Source organism: Gymnoscopelus braueri, assembly GCF_963280865.1.
Source record: "Gymnoscopelus braueri genome assembly, chromosome: 6".
Lineage (NCBI taxonomy): Eukaryota > Metazoa > Chordata > Actinopteri > Myctophiformes > Myctophidae > Gymnoscopelus > Gymnoscopelus braueri.
The window spans coordinates 26,680,856-26,702,819 of NC_137607.1; the positions used below are offsets into that span (position 1 = coordinate 26,680,856).

A 21,964-nucleotide genomic window follows, 5' to 3' on the forward strand; every position below is an offset into this window, starting at 1 on the left:
TCCCTTCCCCCTTCCAGCTCTCGGGCCAGACTACCTGCTTCATGGTGCTCTTTAATTAGATGTTACTCAACAATGGCACACTATGTGTAATCACCAAGACACAAAAGCAGGAATGACATGCACATACATACATACTGTACACACACACACACACACACACACACACACGCACACGCGCACACACACACACACACACACACACACACACACACAGTGTCACACACATGCACAGTGTCACACACACACACACACACACACACACACACACACGCAGTGTCACACACACACGCCCACACACGCACACACGCACAGTGTCACACATGCCCACATACACACACACACACGCATGTGCCCACTCGCACGCATTCACACATCATTTTCCTTTGTTTTGAGCACAGAAATGTAGCAGCTACTGACAGAAAACAGAAAAACTGTTTCAGAAGGACTGATTAAAAGACGCTTTATTAGAACCTTGTAAAACCGAGAATATGATGACTCTTTCAAATTTTCTTAATGCCGTTTTTGATTTCGACTTATGCTCCATAAAAAAATATCTTGGACTTACAAAGAAAGAAAAAGACCCCCCCCCCCCCAAAAAAAAAGAAACAAACCAGTGTGTTGCAGACATGGAAGTGAATTCTCTCCTTTACATGTCTCATCTGGTTTCCACTTGCGGTCCTGCCTATCTACAGCCGTCTGACTTGACCTATCTGTTTTTGTGGCTGGACTGACTGACTGACTGACTGACTGACTGACTGACTGGATCTCTAGATGTATTTCAAATCACCCCATCTAATCTTTCCCCATGAAGTGGAGTCCATGGACTAAGATTAGACCTCAGATCTCTGGCAATTGATTTGCCAGATATTAACACAGAATTGTGTAAGCATACATAGCCGAATAGATTTCATTTAGAATTGCAGTGTAATGTCATATTTACTGTACTGTCGGTACTATCGTATCTGGTTGGCCTTTGCTGTCAAAACAGTGGAAAAAATAAGTAGTTAGTAACCTTAATCTAAACAGACATAAATAAAGACAGGTGGCAAAGCTAGCGAGTTGATCGATTGATCACTGAAAATACCAACTGCACATGTTTTTATTTGTAAAGCGTTACTGGTGAACTGGAAGTGAGTGCTAGTCCCTCACGGAAGTTTGTCTTGGTTGATTAATGTCACACAGTACTGATTTACAGTATGTGTTCTCTAGGTTCCTTCAATCCATTCATTGTCCCAATGACATACGATGTGACTACTGTGTTGTTCAATATGTACAATAAAATGACTGCACTCTGTGATGTGCGGCAAACTGCGAACAGCAGTAGCTTATGTTATACTATAGCGCTCGGGGAAGCGATCCAAAATTGGAGGGTTAACTACCGCGGTTGACCCACCGCACAGCTTCCACAATTTTCCAACATAACAAAACAGTCAAGTCTTGGCGGGTGTATAGCAGGCAGGTTGTCTCATACAGCCATTATATACAACACCTTCTGTTTCTAGGGAGATTCGTCTGTCATTTGGTTTTTGCAAGGAATAAAATGAAAAACCCCAACCCTGCCCCCGCACACTCTTCGATTCACAGCTTGGGAAACATAGCGATTCATAGAGAATGAGGGATGATTATTGATTGATGGGGAGGTATTATGTGAACAAAGGTTCCGTGGCAGTAAATTGGCAGAGCGAGAGTCCCCCCGCAGACCTAATGAAGCCTGTGTTTCACTCGCTTTTGTCAATAAAGAGGACGAGGGCTCACTGTATCAGCCTCGACTAATGCAATTCACACACGTGCGCGCGTGCATGTGTGTGTGTGCGCGCGTGCATGTGCATGTGCGTAGGAGCCAAGGATGGTTGATAGGAAGCAGGTTAATGTTGACAGGTTTTCCTCTGCATTCTTTTGGCAGCCTCCCTCCCAGTTACTCCGTTTCAAACAGAGATGGGCTGCTGGGCTGAACAGAGAAGAGACTGGTTCCGGGAACCCAAGACGTGTGTTAGAGGAGGTGAGATGGAGGAGAAAAAAGACAAGAGATGAAATGCGTGTATGTGTGCAAAGTTGGTTCAGTGTCCAGCCTCCTGAACGGTGCAATAAACAAACGCCACTTTCAATTTGGTTTCAAAATTCGACTACGGATGTGTGTTTTTGAGAGGCACGATGCAGCTCTGCAGATTGACTCAGGTATAACAGAGCTAACTAACAGGGAATGAGCAGCTACTGTGGGTCTAGTGTTACGAGAACAAGACACTGGGGCTACAATGGCACCCTGCTGATGCCATATTGTCCTGGAGCTGAGGTTCAAGTTGCATCATCATGTATGTATCATGATGTACTGTACCCAGCAGATGGAAAGGTTTTGTGGAGGGTCTGTTGTCATCGGTTGAAATCTCTTCTTCTTCTTTTTTTTTGCAGTCGACGATATACATTATGGATATTATGCTAATAGCATGAATAGAACTTACTTTACACTGTGGTGTTTGTAATCCCAAAAAAGAAAAGTTATTTATTTTTTCCCCCCTAGAAACATTTTTTTTAACCAAAAAGCCATGATGAGACATGGGTGTCATAAACTAATTAACGAGAAAGTGAAGTGAAGCTTCCGTCAAGGCAGGTGTTTTATTTTTATCGGTCAATAATTTCGGTATCATTTTACAGAGGCAAACAAACAGTTGAATTGTAAATAAATAAATATGATATAATTGGCAGAAGTAAATACGTGTCCTGTACAGTATACCTCCGTAATAACCAAAGGCAACAATAACCAGAATCAGAAACAACGGAAAATCCGCCCTTGTACAGTAAGTGTGTGCATGCCTGCCCCAAGTGCATGAGTGCAAGTATTGGAGCACACACACACACACCAGCGCTTCCATCTCCGTGTGTGTGTGTGTTTGTGTGAGTGGATGTGGGTCATGGCCGGAGCACGGCTCAGGCAGACTGCTGGCCTCTCTCACTTTAGTGGGGAGAGGAGGAGTGGAGCAGATAACCACCACTACCCGTCCTCCTGCACTGGGCAGGAGAAGGAGAAGATAAGCAGCTCCATTTCCTGATTTATACTTGGCTGCTGCATCGTGTTGTGCACCGGAAAACAGCCGATGTACAAGCTCACGGCGCGTCGCGCCGCGACGCGCCGTGAGCTTGTACATCGGCTGTTTTCCGGTGCACGACACCGCCGCGCAACTATAGGCTCATTTCCCAACGCTACCGCTCAGGCAGGAGCTGTCCGGGAGGATGCTTTGAACTGGCACCCGCTATCAGCTCTGCCTGGGAAAAATTATGGACGGGGGCAGAGTGTCCAGCAAAACAAAAGGCTTATTGAGGTCTGCAGCCATGTATTCTCAGGGCTAAATCACAGTCACGTCACGGAGGTATTTTTATTAGTGCACATTTTTCTTTCTTTCTTTCCCCCCCCCCCCCCCCCAAGTTATCTGGAGAGTTCGCCAACAGTGGTACAGTAGGTCTAGTTACTGATGTGAAGACTTGGTTTGACTGATATTATGGGAATGGGATGACAACTCTAACACAAACAAAAAAACACATGCCAACAACCACACAGAAAAGCACAGAAAAAAGTACGCTAATTTGTTCACAAATGTACAGTAGCTACTGTACGCACTACTGTACGCACTGTACTCACTGTATGCGCACGCACACATGCGCGCACACACACACAGACACACACACACACACACACGCGTACCTGTTTGAAGAGCTGCAGGTTGACAGCCATGGACAGGAAGTTTCTCATGGTGCTTGATCGATGGTTCACAAAGCTCTCCTCGCAGAACGTGATTGGTTCCCCCTGGCCAACAGCAAGAACCAGACAGATATTTTCCACTGACTTCAATAAAACTACATTGATATATATTTAACAAATTCAATATACATAATTTATACTTAAATGTTTGTACCAGGCTCTTTTCCACATATTCACTTGCCATTGTAGCCCAAAGTGTTACTAAATGTGCTTATGACTGATGTCACGTCAGACATGCACACAATAATAATTAACCACTGTACATTATCTTGTGTGAAAATGAATCATTTCAACCCATTTCTTCATTAATGAGTTGAATAGTGGTCATAATAATAAAAAAAACATGACATTTAAACAAAAGCAGGAAGGAATGAGGGAAGGAGGTAGGGAAGGAAGGAAGAGGAAGGGAACATACAAAACGTGTCCCTTTAAAACGGACCCCTCAAGCACACAGCGATATCCTAGCATACACACACTGCTCGGCATCAACACATTATCATATTATTACTATTTCTTACATCATGTCTGTTGGCCTGTGAGCTATAGTCAAGAAGGATGACAACAGAGCCACTGCAGGCCAATGGCACACAGCCCCGCGGTCATTACCCATGCATGTTTTCTCATAATTAACATAATTCTCACACAATTTCAGCGATGTTCTAGATTCTTTCTCTGTGTAGGAACAATGTGCTTTGTCTATTCCAGGCTATAGGCACAGTGGGACACATAAAAACAACTTTAGAGCGTTAGAGACTAGCCCCGTTTTCAAGGGCTGGGCTGGATAATACCACTGGCCCACATTACATCACAGGAATTCTGCTCCACTTAGATCACTGGCAGTTTTAAAGGAGCGGGCCTATCGTAAAAGTGGAAGTGACTTAAGCCCTAGTTGTATCATCTTCGCAGTCTCCATCTACTTTAGCCTCACACTAGACTCAAGATAAAATGACTGAGTGATGTGCTGACGAAGACTGCTGAGGAATTACAGCAGAATGAACTCCCAGTCAACTTTAAGATTTAAGGCTGAGTGTGTTTGCATATTTCATTCACTTATTTTCTATTCTGAACTCCTTAATAACTATTTTTAATTGTAGTGTCCTTTTACAATGTGTCTTAATGCTTTTAATATCTTTCCTAAAATGAGTAACTGATCTTTTTTCCCTCTTTACACTAATGGCTGGGGGAGGGTTACAAACGTTGACAGACTCGCGTGGGAGCTGCCCCAGTGCAACCACTGACCCAGCTGATGGTTCAATGCCTTGCTATAGTCTGATTTAAGGGTTGTTCACACTGAGCACTATAATGATAGCTATAAGTATATTGTTCACCATTGTATTTGTTATAGTTGTGGTGAGGACTCTATCATCCACTTGATTGGGATCATCCACTTGACTTAATTTAGACGTATTTTTTTATAGTTATAGTTATAGTGCCATGTGTGAATGGCCTTTTATACTTAGTCGCACAATGCGACAAAGTATAAAGCTGAAAATAGTGTATCTATAAGCTGGTGATGCAACGCTTTGTGAGCTCATAGATCTGCTATTTTCGGCAAGGGACACCGGAATGCAACGAAGTGGTAATCGCAATCGGGCTTAAGGAGCACCATGAATGCAACACTACCCCGATCCAGACTTTCCCCAACTCTTACAAGGCATTCAAACTAGCGACTTCCCACAGGTCACGTGCCCACTTCCCTTGACTTCGTGTACTCACCACCCTCCCTCCCCCAATGACACTAATGAATGAATCACTATTCACTTTCACAGATGCACTTACAGCAGTGGCTGCGAATAGAAACCTCGAGCTATTTCAGGTCGTTTCGCGAGACGAGGCGGGCGCTGCTCTGAGCCGGTGAGAAGAAGACGCAGCGGGTGGAGGATTGGCGAGGGCTGAAATTGATGACCTATATAATGCTGTTCTAATCAGCTGTTTGCTTTTCAAGCTCATTATCATTTCCCCACGTTTTTCTTCCCATTTACGGCTCAGCAAGGCTCCGTCCACACGACCCCACCCCCCCTTCTGTCGAAGCATATGGGCTCGCCGAGCGCAGCGCAACGCGGGGCCTAGGAGGAAGGCTTGTTTTATGCCGCGCGGCGTATCGGGACGCGGGGCGCATCTCGGGATTCTCATCAACACATGTGTGTCTGCCTGGGTAAACATGTGTTTCACGCCAAGACTTTTATATAGATGCTGAATAAAAGATGTTATGGTATTTAACTGAGAGAAAACATCACACATGTGCTTTGTGCACTCATGCACTCGCACTCGCTCACTTCACTTGTGTGTGTGAGCGTGTGTGTGCCCACAGGGCACACAAGTGTGTGTGTGTGTGTGTGTGTGTAAGCATCCTCAAGTGTTTGTGTCTATGGGGAGTCCGTATGTTATAACGTCTGTTATAACAAAATGGTCCCTTTCGTCCCGTTTGTACACTCTCAGTGTACACTTGATTTTACAGTGAGCGGACAAGACGGCATCAATAATGTAGCGTCTCCACTCTCAGTCTCCGCTCAGGGTGTCCACACAGTCCAATTAATTTCAAAGCCAGAGGAACAAAGGCCTCACCATTTGACAAAACAGGGCATGCTGTAGCTTGCTCTGACTTCAACTTGATAGAAAGTAGAAAGTAGTGGCTTTAGAAAAGGGAAAGTCAAACACCAAAGGTGGCTAAAAAAGATCCTCAAAGACAGTGTCACAGCTCCGCTGACATTTCACTGTGTCAGACAGGCTCACCTTTTCAGTTTGCGTTGGCTGGAGAATGCTAGAAATAAACGGGAAAACTTATCACCAAACCCCTTTAACGTTCAAAAGCACCCGGATCTGACCACTGTCAGGTGAAATTAGACCACACATGACCACAGCAAGACAGCCTCCGAGGGCTAGTCGTTTTAAACCGCTTTTGTGAACTATGTTATTTCTAATTAGTGTGGTTGCCCTAACAGGGCAACCAGACTATAGTAATCCTCACACTTTATTATTATTCTTTTTATTATTAATGGAGATAAACAATAGTTTAGATCGTCTCTCCTCCCACAGTTTATTTTTCCCAATTTAGTGCCATATGTCAAAATGACCGGCCTCACCGGGAATCGTGTGCTTGTATAAGGCTAAGAGATTGGTTGCATAGTTTTATTGATATTGATTTATTAGTGCATTAAATTTCCCCATCCACTTTAATGGAAAAGTGCAAAAACTCAAATTCAAGTATTTTTTTCTCAGAAACCGTAAGAGCTAGAGTTACCAGATTTGGAGGGGAGGTTCCTAATTTAGTCCGAAATTATTGATATAATAATTACACTAATCGGCCACATGGTGGCGCTATAACAGCCCCCTTTACGTTTTGGCCTATAACTCTTGAACCGTAGGTCGTAAAATCAAAATGTCTTTTCCCCTGGATTCCTTGGGTCACGACGCATCTCCCCATATAGGCCACGCCCATTTGCGTCAGGATAGATTTTCCGCCATTTTGAATTTTCTTCAAAACACACTTTTAGCTCCTCCTCCCATATATTTTGTCCAAATTTAACAAAAATCGGTACACATGATCTCTGGGCCCATGCGATAAACATATCCAAACGGCATTTTGATAGTCCTTACCGTTCGTCCGTAAATGGCTTCCAAAGTTAGTGGGAGGGGCCCGTTTTACCAAAAATGCTACAAATCACGAACGAAACGTCCGGTCAATCCCAAATTTGAATCACATGTCGAGGGTGGTTTACTCAACGAATCCCCAAAATAATTTCCACTTTGACCCATAGAGGGCGCCACAAATGCCCAAAACGTAACCGTTTTATGCAAAAACATGATTTTTGGGGGATCAATCCTCTCAAAATGAAAAGCAAGTGATCTCAGGAGTGACGTGACAATGTAATTGCCGCAGCCTCCAACGGTATTCCTCCCAGCGTATTACTCGGGTCCCGGCGGCACCGACCCGCGAATCGCGTCGGCGCAACCACACTTTGCAATTTCCCAGAATTGCGACCCGTCTAGTTTCACTTGATGTTATAAATAATTAACTAAATTATGAACTGGCAATGGTAAAACATTTTTAAATAATAAGTATTTGTAAATAGAGTCTTTCAATTTGAGGTTTTACAATTTGAAACTGAGTAAATCCTGATTTATACTTGAGTCGTATACGGCGGTGTCCCGCACCAAAAATAGCTAATCTCCAAGCTCACAACATGTCAGAAGAACGCGTTGTGAGCTTATAGATGTGCTATTTTTGGTGCAGGATACCATTGTATGACAGAGTGTAAATTAGGCAAAAAGAATCTAACTATTTCTTTCGGCCAACCAGATATGGACTGTAAAACCCAGCTGCTGCCAGACTCCCATTATTACCTGAACTGAAAATACAACATGAGCTCCCAAAACATTACCAGTATTAGGTCAATGGACAGTGCTGAATCCCCGTCACAGTGAAGCAAATCAGGGTGCCGATACTATAGGCTAAAATTAAACAATATATATGTCAACGTGAGATGAGCGGAGCAGGGGAGTTTTACCGGCTTGTAACGGAGCGCGTCGCGGTACGAGCCAAAGAGAGCGGCCTGCGCTCTCAGGAAGGCCCTGGCAACGCCGCTTCCTGTCGCTGTCGACTGCTTCTTCAGCTTACTCTTCAGGGAGGACACCTGAGGAGGGCGAGAGAGAGAGAGAGGAGAGGAGAGGGGAGCGGGAGGCAGACACAAGGAGAGAATAGAGGGGGAGAGACAGGGGGGGGGAGACATAGAGGGGGGTAAAAGTTAAATTATCACCTCTGAAATTGGTAGAGGAAACCTCAAGCTCATTCTGGGTGTGAAGTATCACATTTGCAGGTCAATTCCAAAAGAGAAAAAGAAAGAAAATCAGAAAAGAGGGAGAGAGAGAGAAAGAGAGAAAAGAAAGGGTGACGTTCCAGCCTTTCCTCTGAGCCTATCTGTTCTGCTGCTGAGAGCACCTGCTGCTTCGCTAATTGAGGAAAAGATGGGAAGAGAGGGGAGAGGGTGGGGGGGGGCGGTGGGGGGGTGGAGGAGGTGGATATCGGAGAGAGGAAATAGAATATCTCGCTCTCTCCCTCTCTCTCGCCCTCTCTCCACGTCACCACCCCCGCTATGCTCTCCATCACCTCCTTTGCGTATTCTTCTGCTACCTCCATCTATTGCTCTCTCCTCTCATGCCCTCCCTGGCTCTCCTGGACTCCCTCTAGGAGGAACTCTTGACATAAAATGTCTTTAATTATTTCCCCCCACTCTTCTGCTGGCTCCCCCACCCCCTCCAGGAGTTCAGGCGAGGAGTTGGAGGAGCAGCAGGCTTCAGCTTGTTTTAGGATGACAAAAGATTCACCCGGGCCAGCAGACCCTGGGGAGTCTGGGGAAGAAGTTGTCAAGAGCCTCTCCTCTTCTCACCTGCTCTGCTCTGCTGTAGCCTGACTCTGTCGAGGACGAGGGAGGGAGAGAGGGTGAGAGACACAGACAGACAGACAGAGAGAAAGAGAGAGAGAGAGAGGCCGAGGTTCCCTGTATTTCTGAGTGTGTAGGTTGTGCTCTCTTGTCACAAAAGTAAAGTTTGATCGGTTTGGGTTGCACAGTAGGTCCAGATAACTGGAATGCATCTTTTCGACTAATAGGAAACAAAAAAAGTCAAATAAGTTCTAGCCCCATCATTGTATGAAGTCATTTTTAATGTCACATCTCATGTAACTGAACACAAGAGACCAAACAGCCGGCTTTCAATGCTAGGGTTTTTAGGAAAATAATACTGGCTGGGTGAAGTGAAAACAACAACAACATCATAATGTTTCATGAAACAAAATTAACAAAAACATTTCACATTGTCACAATTGGAAAGAGTGATAACATAACATTCACAAAAAAAATTACAAAACAGAAAACACATTTCACATAATGGAAAAGTAGGGACAATAATTCTCATTGGTTATTGGACGGAACCTGTGTCAATCATAACCTGTATATGCATTCTTGGATACAGGTCAAAATGTATATTGAAAGATGCTTTCCGGAACAAATCTACTGTAACTTGCTTAATTCCAAACCGATGTCTACGAAATTAGGCATATTAGTGTTGACTGTTGAGTGAGCTTGTAAATCAGCTATTTTTGGTATGAGGTTGAGATTTTGACTTGCCCATTGGTGTGCTTTGCGTCGTGTTGTGAGCTATTTTCAGCGAAAGCTTTCCCCACAATAACAGAAAATACACTAGTATAGAGCCCTGAGGGACTCCGCTCAACCATATGGGGTTTAAGTGGTTAAATGCAGAGGACACGTTCCAGGTACAGGTACTGTATGAGCAAAATGTACTGGGCCCTTCCCATGTTCCTAGTATTAACCCATTCAATCCGGGAACATCTACAAATGTCTCCTAAAACAGTTTTCTGAAAACCTATATCAGTTTCTATATCAGTGGTTCTCAAACTTTGTCAAGGTCACTTTGTCACTCATGTCAAGGACCCCCAAAATTATATGTATTTGGCCGCGGACCCCCCGATCTGAAAATATTTTGTTCCAGGGACCCCCAAAGATTTGAGTCAAAAATGTTCCCTTTGAAAATATATATTCAAATATTTGCAGAATTTCAAAAGCCGCACTATGAGCTTGTATATCTGCTATTTTTGAATAGCCAAAGTATAAAATAATGGTCATAGCTAAAATCTAAAATGACACAGATGCGTTCCCTGCCTTAATGGGTTAATAGTGTTTGATCGCAGACATCTTCTTCCTAAACAACAGGTGATAGTAATCCACTTGGTAGTTGATTATCATCAATGACAACAATGGCTAATGAGCTGTCGCGTTGTGTCATATTCTATGGCAAAACATGTCAGGGGAATAGCATATATTATAATATGATTCATGTGCCTATTCATTCTTGGAAAACTTCCAAGACTTAAGACATTTGTCATACTTTTCATCCCCCAATACATCTTCTCCCCAATTTAGTCTTTTTGCCAAATTCCCTTGAACAGCGTACGACATGGCTCCTGTCGCTGCTAAACCCCACTATAGGGTGTAGACAACCACATGCCTTCTCCCACACACAGCCCATTCTTTTCACATGACAGTGTCAGCGAGGGGTTTCACACAGATGGAGCGTAACACGTGATTTAACCCATTAAGACCTGAGGCGATTCTTAAAAATGTTTTCTAAATTCTAACAGTTTTTTGAAAAAAAAATCTAAAATCTTTTTTTTCAAGATTTTTCAAAAATAGCAGATCTACAAGCTCGTAGCGCGGCACTCGGTGCCGTGCTATGAGCTTGTATATCTGCTATTTTTGAATAGCCAAATAAATCTAAAGTGACACAAATGCGTTCCAGGTCTTAAAGGGTTAAACTTTGTTGTATGCCGGTGTCCCACTCCCGGAAATAACTGATCTACAAGCTCTTAGTGTGCTTGTTGATCAGCTATTTTCCCGGGATGGGACAGCATCGTACGACTAAGTATAAATCAGGCTTTAGCGCTTGCAGAGAAACACACCATCTGAACAGGTGCCCCGACCAACCAGTAGGACTTGCTAGTGCAGCGACAAGGACACGATCCCCCCCGACGGCTTTCCCACCTGCAAACACTGGCAGTTGTGTTGGGCTGGAGCAATTCCTCCTGAACCGCGGAGGAATCAATCCCCAGTCTTTCACTGTGGTGGAGACTGCCACTCCTGGCACAAATCTCTGCCAGGAGGTATGCCCTACTATACCTCAGTCTGTCTGTCTGGGTTTGTGTGTGAGTACAAAAAGGCACAGGGCAATGGGGGAAGGGATATAATTAAGGACCGTCATGATGACATCATTACATGACGGGCTGTATGGAGACAAATCTTTGGACAGTGAACACATTGAAAAGTAGCGTGGCATGTTGTCATCACTAGGACAAACATGACTCTATAATGTTAAAGCATAATACATTGCAATGTGTTTGCATTGACCCTCCCCAGCCACACATAATTCTCCACAGATTTCTGTCATTGGATGCTCTGTGTAATCTGCAAAGTGTGATTGTTAATGCTAAGTGTCAATTATGTTTGGATCACCTGTCAATCCATGGTTGCACTTGCAATCTGAAACTACGTGTCAGGTTTTCACTGCCCCCTGGCCACAGTTGTTTTGAGAGTTCTTCACGAGAGGAGGTAAGCTATATAATGCCGTTGTTTCAGACAATCTTACTCTACAATTTTTGTCTCCGCCAGGAGACTATGTTTTCGTTCCCGTCCATCCGTGTGTCCGCCAAGCTAACATTGGTCAAGCTCCACGTGACACATGACAATATGTTGAAAGGGTGTGCTCTGATTGGCTAGCGAGACGCATGACGAAATAGAGACCTATAAATAGGTGTGTCACTTCAAAAAATCATTTATATTTTTTGAAGTGAGCCTCCATCAGCCAAGCTAACATTGGTCAAGTGACACGTGACAATATGTAATATTGACAGGACTAATGGAGAGTATCTTTTCCTCTCCGTCCGTCTCTGTATGTGTCCGTCTGAGAACATCCAACATTGGTCAAGCTTCACGTGACATCAGAATATGTAATATAAATAGGTAAGACAGGATCAATCAGGAACAGTACTTTACAGTACAAATTACCCATCCGTGCGTGTGTGTGTCCGTCTGAGAACACCTAACATTGGTCAAGTTACGTCATTTATATTTTTTGAAGTGAGCTTCCATCAGCCAAGCTAACATTGGTCAAGTGACACGTGACAATATGTAATATAAATAGGTAAGACAGGATTAATCAGGAACAGTACTGGCGGAGACCTGTGCTCCGAGGAGCACATTTTCTAGTTTATGATGATTTTATATTGATCTTACGGCATACTATTCTGTCGACTACGTTATGTAGTTCAATAGGCAGTGAGTGTGCCATTTGTTGGCAAATGTTGTACTGCATGCTATTTGTATGTACTGTATTGTATGTATGCTGTTCGTATGCACTACTGTATGCTGTCATTGTATTTTTAACAGCAGATTTCCTTTCCGGTCAATAAAGTCTATCCTATCCTGCCCTACCCATGGTTACATTTGTACGCTCTTAGAGTTAATTTAACACTCCAACTTTTACTGTGCACATGGAGTGGTTGCATTAGATGGAGCTTCTAGTGTTGTGTCTGCTATTAGCCTCACTGGAAAACTTCAGGGAGGAGAAGTGTTAGCACAGCTCATTCAGAGGACAGGAAGAGAAGAGAAGAGAAGAGAAGAGAAGAGAAGAGAAGAGAAGAGAAGAGAAGAGAAGAGAAGAGAAGAGAAGAGAAGAGAAGAGGATGGCACTCAAACTGGGACAGAGACAAAACGAACAGCACTGATTCCTCTCCCCTGGGTTTTCTCTCTTTCACACTACGTCCCCGTGCTGCCGTTGCAAATGCTCACAGGCATCAAACAGAAAGTTTATCACGGTTAAATTAACAAGTGTCATCTCCATATTCATTCATTCACTCATTGTGCTAAACGCTTTTATGTTTATGTAAAGCCTCTCTGAAATTAATATTTCATGTTTGTGTGCATTTTCACCCAATTTTTTTTACTTTATTCTCGCAAATCATTAAGCTGTCTGTATGTATGCTGTTCGTATGCACTACTGTATGCTGTCATTGTATTTTTAACAGCAGATTTCCTTTCCGGTCAATAAAGTCTATCCTATCCTGCCCTACCCATGGTTACATTTGTACGCTCTTAGAGTTAATTTAACACTCCAACTTTTACTGTGCACATGGAGTGGTTGCATTAGATGGAGCTTCTAGTGTTGTGTCTGCTATTAGCCTCACTGGAAAACTTCAGGGAGGAGACACAAAGTGTTAGCACAGCTCATTCAGAGGACAGGAAGAGAAGAGAAGAGAAGAGAAGAGAAGAGAAGAGAAGAGAAGAGAAGAGAAGAGAAGAGAAGAGAAGAGAAGAGAAGAGAAGAGAAGAGAAGAGAAGAGAAGAGAAGAGAAGAGAAGAGAAGAGAAGAGAAGAGAAGAGAAGAGAAGAGAAGAGAAGAGAAGAGGATGGCACTCAAACTGGGACAGAGACAAAACGAACAGCACTGATTCCTCTCCCCTGGGTTTTCTCTCTTTCACACTACGTCCCCGTGCTGCCGTTGCAAATGCTCACAGGCATCAAACAGAAAGTTTATCACGGTTAAATTAACAAGTGTCATCTCCATATTCATTCATTCACTCATTGTGCTAAACGCTTTTATGTTTATGTAAAGCCTCTCTGAAATTAATATTTCATGTTTATGTGCATTTTCACCCAATTTTTTTTACTTTATTCTCGCAAATCATTAAGCTGTCTGTTTTTTCTTTCTTTCTTTTTTTTTCGGTCACACAAAATCAAAGTGAAGACAATGTCAGTCTAAGTGGGGGAGGCATACACCCCAAAGACTGACAGAGGATAGGGGATAGCAGAGTTGACTTTGCGCACAGCAGAGTTCTTTGCACCGGCTTTGAAAGGGAAAGAAAGAGACACAGACAGAGGGAGAGAGAGAGAGGAGGAGAAGAGAGAGAGTGAGAGAGAGAGAGATGCAGCGGCAAACATTTTTTTAATGAGATGGAGACACCATCGCTGGCGCTTTGTTTCCTTAACGTTCGGGGGGAAAGCGGCCAATAAAGCGACAAGTTCAAAGTTTCACGTTTACTCCAGAGTATCAGATGGCAGAAAACGATTCTTCTTTAAAGGTGCACGGTGGTAATGAATTAGCTCATCAAAAGGAACACCAAATAGCAGCGGTACATGACAAAAAAAACAAGAATGTTGCGTGCTAAACGATCAGCGTGACTGGATTGTGGATGACGATGCAACGGAACAGCCATCCAATTCGAGGCGGCAGGGGGGGGAAATAGACGTGTGTTCAATAATTGTATTTTGAATGTGGCGCCTAGGCACAGTCATCAGGTATGCCACTGCAGTAATGGCTCTGTCAGACTAATTAACCCATTCAATCCGGTAACGCATAGGCTACTATATACTTTGGCTATTCAAAAATAGCAGATCTACAAGCTCATAGCGTCGAGCTTGTAGATCTGCTATTTTTGAAAAATCTTGAAAATGTGTGCAAATCTTTGAATATATATTTTGTAAAATATTTTGATCGAGGGACCTCCAGAAGCAAAGATTTGAGTTTGCTTTAAAAAATATACTAAGATTTGCACAAAAAAAACAGTTATACAAACTCATAGCGCGGCACTCTGCACTATGAGCTTGTAGATCTGCTATTTTTGAATAGCCAAACAAAAAAAATGCAGAGTGACACAGATGCGTTTCCCGGACTGAATGGGTTAACTATTACAGTTTGAGTGAAGCTAACGAGATACGTACAGGCATCAGAGGAAGGCCAGGCTCTACAGGTGATAACCCTATTTGGCTGTGACATTTTTTAGTGTAAAGTCACAGTGGCGGTGATGAGATCAAAGCCAGAGAGTCCCCCATTGGGTCCAATTAGAACTATAGCATTGTAAGAGGAAGAGGGGGGGGGGGGGGCAGTGTGTGGGTAGCGAGTTGGTTGGGGGGGGGGGGGGGGACGAAAAAGAGAGGAGGAGGAAGGGAAGAAAAAAAAATACTGTTGAGTTATGATATTCATAATCTATGCGGAGAGGACTTTCCAGTATAGGTCTGTTCCCCGTAGCTGTGATCTTTTCAATTTACATCAAGGGAGGATGGCCGGGTGGATGAAAGCGGGGCGTCCGGGACGCGCAGCCAGCGGAGGGCAGACACGGGGCCTCATTAAGGCCTGGCCCAGCCAGCCCCAAACAGGGTTTGAAGTGCGTCACATAAAGAGCACGGGGTCAAAGGTCAGACACAGAACAGATCTCCATTTAACTCTCCAGCTGGAGATGGTAATTAGCAGGTGCAACGATGATCCCTGCCCGACTGTAACGGATGATACCACTGTAGGTGACACCCGGCGCGTGTGTGCACGTGGTTGTGTACGTGTGTGTGTGCGTGTGTGTGTGTGTGTGTGTGTGTTTGCGATTCTGTCCAAGCAAGCGTGCATACAGATGCTTGAAGCTCACGCTAACCAAGACACACAAACATTCTTGGATAGTCTGACAAATACAAATCTTTTGTCATAGCCGATTATAAAAGGTTGACATTTCAAAAGCGACTTTTATCCATTAAAGTCATAGTTAAGAAACTCTCACAATCAGTTCCAAAAACAAAACGAGTCAAACTTTGCCAACAAATATGCCACATAATATCTAAGAAACGAAGAACAAAGTAAAAATCGGTGTTCATTTGTAACTCTGGACTCCCCAAATGGACCCCTAAATATTTATACACTCCCAGAGTTAAATCAACACTCAGGATTTGACTGCGCTGTAGAGACTGACAGAGAACAGCATAACGATTTCAAGAACCCAGCTCCTGAATGTAGTAAATGTAGTAATGCCGTTAGCAACCAGTGTACAGTACTGGGTATAAATCTCCAAAATAACAACCCTGACACTCATGTACTGTATGTGGTAAAAAATAAATAAATAAAATAATTTAGGGGTGGGGGGGGGCTTCTTGCAAAAAAAAAGAATGTTTTGTTTAAGATGCTGTCCGGGGAGTGAAAGCCACTGGGACGCAATTAAAGAACTACAAAGAAAAAGAAATAGTTATGAAAATCTCCCCACTTTCTTTTGATGTGCTGAAGTCTGAATTGTACACACACACACACACCAACACACATACGGACACACTCACAACACACACACACACACACGGACGGACACACACGCACAGACTTCGACAAGAAACGCACAGATGAGCGCACACACTAGCCGTTGCATTACGCACACGTACATTATGTGTGTACAGTAATACTGTAAATTATGTGTGTATACTGCAGACCGTGAAGAAGAATAAGGTGCATACGATTACGTACACGCATGCCATCATGCACGCACACACATGCACACACACTCTCTCGCAGAGGTAATGCGCACACCTCAGCATCTGTGGTGTGCTCGGAGTCAATTTAAAATACATATTCTGTGTCTTTGCTACGTAAATGATAGACCAATTAATCGTCGACGGGAGAAGAAAAAAAAATGAAAGAGCTAACCCTTCAGCACCCTTCGTTCGTTATTTTTAGATAACTCGCCGTTTTCACCGTTTAAACTGCACAATCACATGGATATTACTAAGTTATTATTAAGCAGTTGGGGAGGAGTTAAATGAAACGAATCGTCTACACATCTCACCCGTGATATAATAAATGATAACTCTATGGTGTGATTATAATAAACCGTTCAATTAAGGTATTAAAAGACTATGTATACAGTATACCGGGACGCACAAACCTTAGATGCACATTCCTTTACACAGGGAACTTATGAAATCGGCGCTGCCAGATGGAAAACTTGTATGTCCAAAACTTTACTTCAGGATACGGGGAAATGGAATGGATCCAATGCAGTTATTATTTAGTCACAAGCTCTTGTTAATACTTTTTGTTGGTTAAATATTTATAAAACCTACAGACAGGCAGACTTAATCGCTTCCAACCTGGTGTTCCTGTTTTGGGCATGTCATTAACCCATTAAGACCTGGAACGCATTTGTGTCACTTTTAGATTTCTTTAGGCTATTCAAAAATAGCAGATATACAAGCTCATAGCGCGGCACCGAGTGCCGCGCTATGAACTTGTATATCTGCTATTTTTGAAAAATCGAGGAAAAAAGAAATTGGGGGTTTTTTTCAAAAAAAAATTGGGATTTAGAAGACATTTCTAGAATCTTCTCAGGTCTTAATGGGTTAAGTGAAAATGTTCAAAACTTTCAATTATTGTTATTATTATTATTATTTTTTAAATAGGTAAAACAGCAACATGTTGTGAGCTTTGTAGATATATTTTGGCACGACACTGTCATACGACAAAGTATACAATAGGGCATTCATTTATGACTAAATCACAAATGAAATTTGGAGATACAAGGTTTCTGTCCGACAGCAAAGAAATGCATTGCAACACATTCATCAGTGGAAATTAAAAGACAGGGAGGGGGGAGAGAGAGCAAGAGAGAAAAAGAGGCTGAGAAGGTACTTGTGTGTGTGTGTGTGTGTGTGTGTGTGTGTGCGTGCGTCCGTGCATGTGCGTGTGCGTGTGTGTGTGTGTGTGTCTGTGTGTGTGTATTAATAGGGTTATCTCATAGCGGTGAGATACTCCCCAGTGTGGGGTTACTTTGTCAAGCTGACCTCCTATTGCATCCGAGCGGGACGAGCAGTGAGTTTTGCATACATAATTAAGTACGGCTAAATGTCACCTCTCACTTCAATAACTAACACAGTGGGCGCTGCTGCTCTCTCCCTTTTTTTGGACTTCTAATCCAGAGTGAACCCTGAGCACAAAGCCGGTGTCGCAAAAAGAGCCGTAGCATTTAAACTCCTCCTAGAAGCAAGTCTTTGAGGGCTTGTGAACGCATGGGGAGAGCGGCCGTCTGTGCTGCACGCTTCAATGGCATTAATAAACATTAACTTTTTTTTTAAATACGCCGTCCACAATAATGCTCCTAATAAAGCTAAGGAAGTCCGTATTTCGGTTGCTGAAAATATTAACTCGATAACAAATACATGAAATACATCTGCTTTTAAGCATATTCCCATTTATATTCCCCCTGCGTTTGAGACTACCTGAAGGTCCTATTTGTTTATTTATTATGTGTAGGCCTATTCTCGTCTTATTTATTTTTTTATATTTTTTATATTGCCATTGCACCACTTTATACCACTTTTTAATTTGACATTATTTTCACTTCGGTCAACGTTGATTGTTTTAAATAAACTTCCCAATAAATGTCAATAAACTTGACTTGACTATACAGTGGGTTAAAGCACTGTGCACAGTAAAGAAATCCTGAGTGATAATTTAACACATGGAGAGTTAAATGAGCACTCAGGATTCTAGAGTGTACAGTACCTGAGGTGGAGCAATAAGCTGGTTGAGTATTATTACAGAGCCACCTTTCCAGTGAGTACAGTTTAGTGTGTGAGGTGGTGTACAGCAGTGCTGTAGGTGGCTCCCTCACAGTAGGAGCACAGTGGTTGAAATACATAAAGTCCGTTGACCCCATCGGGACACGTCTGGCTGCTGGCGGATGCTGACCGACAAAGTAGAATACGGTTAGTAGTGAAACTTTTTCTCATAAACTAGGTCTGAGTGTCAGTCAGGCTGTGTGCGCACATGTGTGAGTGTGTGTGTGTGAGTGTGTGTGTGTGTAGGTGTGCGTGTGCGTGTGCGTGTGTGTGTGTGTGTGTGTGTAGCTGATCGATGAACGTTCCACGTCAATGGAGTGTGCTGTAGTAGTTGTGTCTGTCTGTCTGTCTGTCTGTCTCTGCCTATGGGCAAGTACTGAACAGTATGCGCATGTGTGTGTGTGTGTGTGTGTGTGTGTGTGTGTGTGTGTGTGTGTGTGTTCGCGAGCGTGTGTGCGGGCTTGCGTGTGTGTGTGTGTGGTGGCGTGCATCTGTGTGTGTGTTCGCCTGCTGCTGGCAGCAGATGATGATGTAGATGTTGTTTTTCTGAGACGTAAGCCCAACTCCAAATTAACGCCGCGATGTTTGATTAAGTGTGCCAGGTGATCTCAGGAGAGGCAACGCTGCAGACGCAACCTCAGCCCCCTCGTTCATTTGTAAACTTCCACATGTAGGCTTGAAACGCATAGGAAGTAGGAGTGCACTCCCGTAAATCCCCCCCCCTTGATTGGGAATACAAATGATCAAATGTAAAGGAGGCTAGGAGTGCATGGGTACACCGTGTCAGCATAGCAGCGAGAAGCAGAGAGGGTGGGGTGGGGGTGGGGGTTTGGGGGGGGGCAAGGAATTAGACTGTGATCTGAAAGGATAGCTCTGAAAATAAAGATGTGCCTCACCTTGAATAGAATAGAATAATACATGAAAAAAGAAAATCCTCCATCACTGGTTTGAGATCAACCGGTAAGATCGGATTAAAATATGTGTATATATGTATATATATACACATACTACATGTTGCTGCATATGTCTGATTCCGTTGCACAGCGTTTGTCTTCAGAATGAACATGCGCGGCTAATTTGCTATTCTTGGATATTTTTAATGACGAGCGCGGTAAACAGCTACGCTAACCAAAAGCCAATTATAACTTTATCAGCACAACCTTCAGTGCAGAGAGAGGACCTGCATATTCGGGGAAAAATAAATGAACACTCCTTGATCTTCCCCGGAAAAACCATGTTGTTGTTCTTTTTTTTTTTTTGACTGAATATTTCTTTTCAGGATGCCTGTCAACATGTTGATTTGAATGATACCCAGCACAGTCCCTTTGAAATGTTCTATTACTAGTAATTGCATAAGTAAATCTTGAAACTTTCAGCATTTATGCAAAATATGAAAAAAAATTGAAAAAAAGAAAGGAAGAAAAAACAATGCTGAAAATAATGCAATGATAAATCATCTCAGAAACATAGCTTAAATTCTGGAGTAGGTAAGGGTTTAATCATCTGTTGTTAAAAAATGTCTCTCTAAAAACTAAATATACTATTCAAAATAGAAAATGTGTCTTTTCCCCCGCACTTTATACTTTAAATATAATAAGACAAGCAGCTTCTTGTTGAAAGTGTAATAACTGCCATTAATGTAAACACCCTGATAATGAAATAAATTGATAAAGATTAGTGTGCATGCCATGTATGCCAAAGGAGACAAATTCAGTACAAAAACACAATTAACGCAACGGCCATCAACTTTGTCGCACTCAGACGCTTCTAATAAAAAAGCTGGACGCCAGAAATAATTCTCAAAAGTCTGCCGCATCCTCTGTCAGCCCCTTTTACCCAGTCACTCTCTTTATTTGCCTTTTTTGTCAAACGGAACCGCTACTGGCATGGTAGCATTTCTAATAGTCAATAAATCTAAAATATTATGTGTGAAATTGGGGGAAAAGGCCATTAAGGGGCGTGGACCAGTGGAGTCAGCGTAGGGGTCCCGTCTGAAAGAGCAACGGCTAATTCAGCACAACTGTGAACTCTGAACCTGCTTAAAGCAAAGACCACTGGTCAGCTCCGGCCCGGTAATACAGTCCACATGTACTCACAGCCTCCACCGCCACAATTAGGTGGATCTCTAAAGACTCACTTAAATCAATATCAGAGTGCAATTTTTCCCCTCTTACCAAGACTTAACTTGAAACATGCACGAGAGAAATTGCCTGCGGCCTTTAACTTTTATTACGTTTTGCGCTTTCTATTGAGAGAGGGAGCGGTGGTGGGGCTTTTTGGAGTGTGAATAACCATGAACGCGCGGGTCTTGTTTGCTTTCAGTTTCACACTGAATAAAGCCGGAGTGTTAAGTAGCCCAACGTTACCGTGAGAACTGGGGGAAGAAATGAACAGTGGATTCTTAACGGCTATACAGGGGGAACAACGCGCGGCAAACCCGGGCCTAGTCAGAGGAAAGCGCTCAACATTAATTAAGATTTTCAGGCCTCAGTCTGACAAACTGAGCAATGCCTCAAACATCTCCTTGTGTGTAAACACAAACATCAAATGCCACGTGGCACGTCCTCATCGCTAACGAGCAAACTAACAAGGGACCTGGAATTCCACTCAATTAGTACCTGCGCTCTATCCTTATTAATCTACTACCCCCGGTGAAAAAAGATAACAGGAGACACAACGAAATATGAAAAGAAACGGGGGGGGGTGGGAGAGAAAAAAAGAAAAGAGAAAAAATTTGAAGAAAAACAATTTGTTACAATAAATATATTAATGCTGGTGACGTTTCTGTTTCAGGTGGTGTAATTTGACATGATATGCAGGGTATGTTCTATCATTAGTCAGTGAAAAATGGTGAGAAGAGGGGGGTTGGTTGGGGAGGGGGGATCAAAGCAAGAAAGCTCTGAGGCTGCCACTTAATTTATCACACGGCAAAGACAAAGGCTTTCTCTCTGTCGCTTTTCAAAAGCCCTGGCTCCTTTTTTATGACAAACTCAGTTTGCAATTTAATTTAGGATTTGAGTCCCAAGGCGCAGTAAAGTACACAATCAGCCAGGCAGGCAGGCAGGCAGCGAGAGAGAGAAAAGGTAGCCGGGCGGGCGGGCGGGCAAACAGGCGAGGAAGTAGTGTGTGACTGGTACAAGCAGGCAGACAGACTTCATGACGATCACGCCGGCAGGCGCTGAGCTAAGGTGGCACGTATACACCAGCCCAACAGGCAAAAGGAAGATAGACAGTAAGCAGCATGAAAGGCGGGCGAGCGAGCAAGGCATTAACCCACTAAAAC

General features: G+C 43.2%; 1 protein-coding gene across 5 annotated transcripts in view; it reads right to left on the reverse strand.

The window, feature by feature from the left end:
* The window catches only part of dennd1b (DENN/MADD domain containing 1B), a 155,139-nt gene that overhangs the window by 30,497 nt on the left and 102,678 nt on the right, over nucleotides 1-21,964 (reverse strand). For 4 of the 5 annotated variants that reach the window (XR_013933235.1, XM_080429756.1, XM_080429755.1 and 1 more), the window contains 2 exons: nucleotides 8,260-8,385; nucleotides 3,695-3,796 (listed from right to left, as the gene is read on the reverse strand). Coding sequence is in view for 4 of the 5 variants with exons in the window: in XM_080429756.1 (XP_080285882.1) it covers nucleotides 3,695-3,796; nucleotides 8,260-8,385 (228 nt within the window). In the remaining variant the exon portion in view is untranslated. The remainder of the gene's footprint in view (nucleotides 1-3,694; nucleotides 3,797-8,259; nucleotides 8,386-21,964) is intronic. The other variant, XM_080429757.1, reaches the window with a different exon arrangement.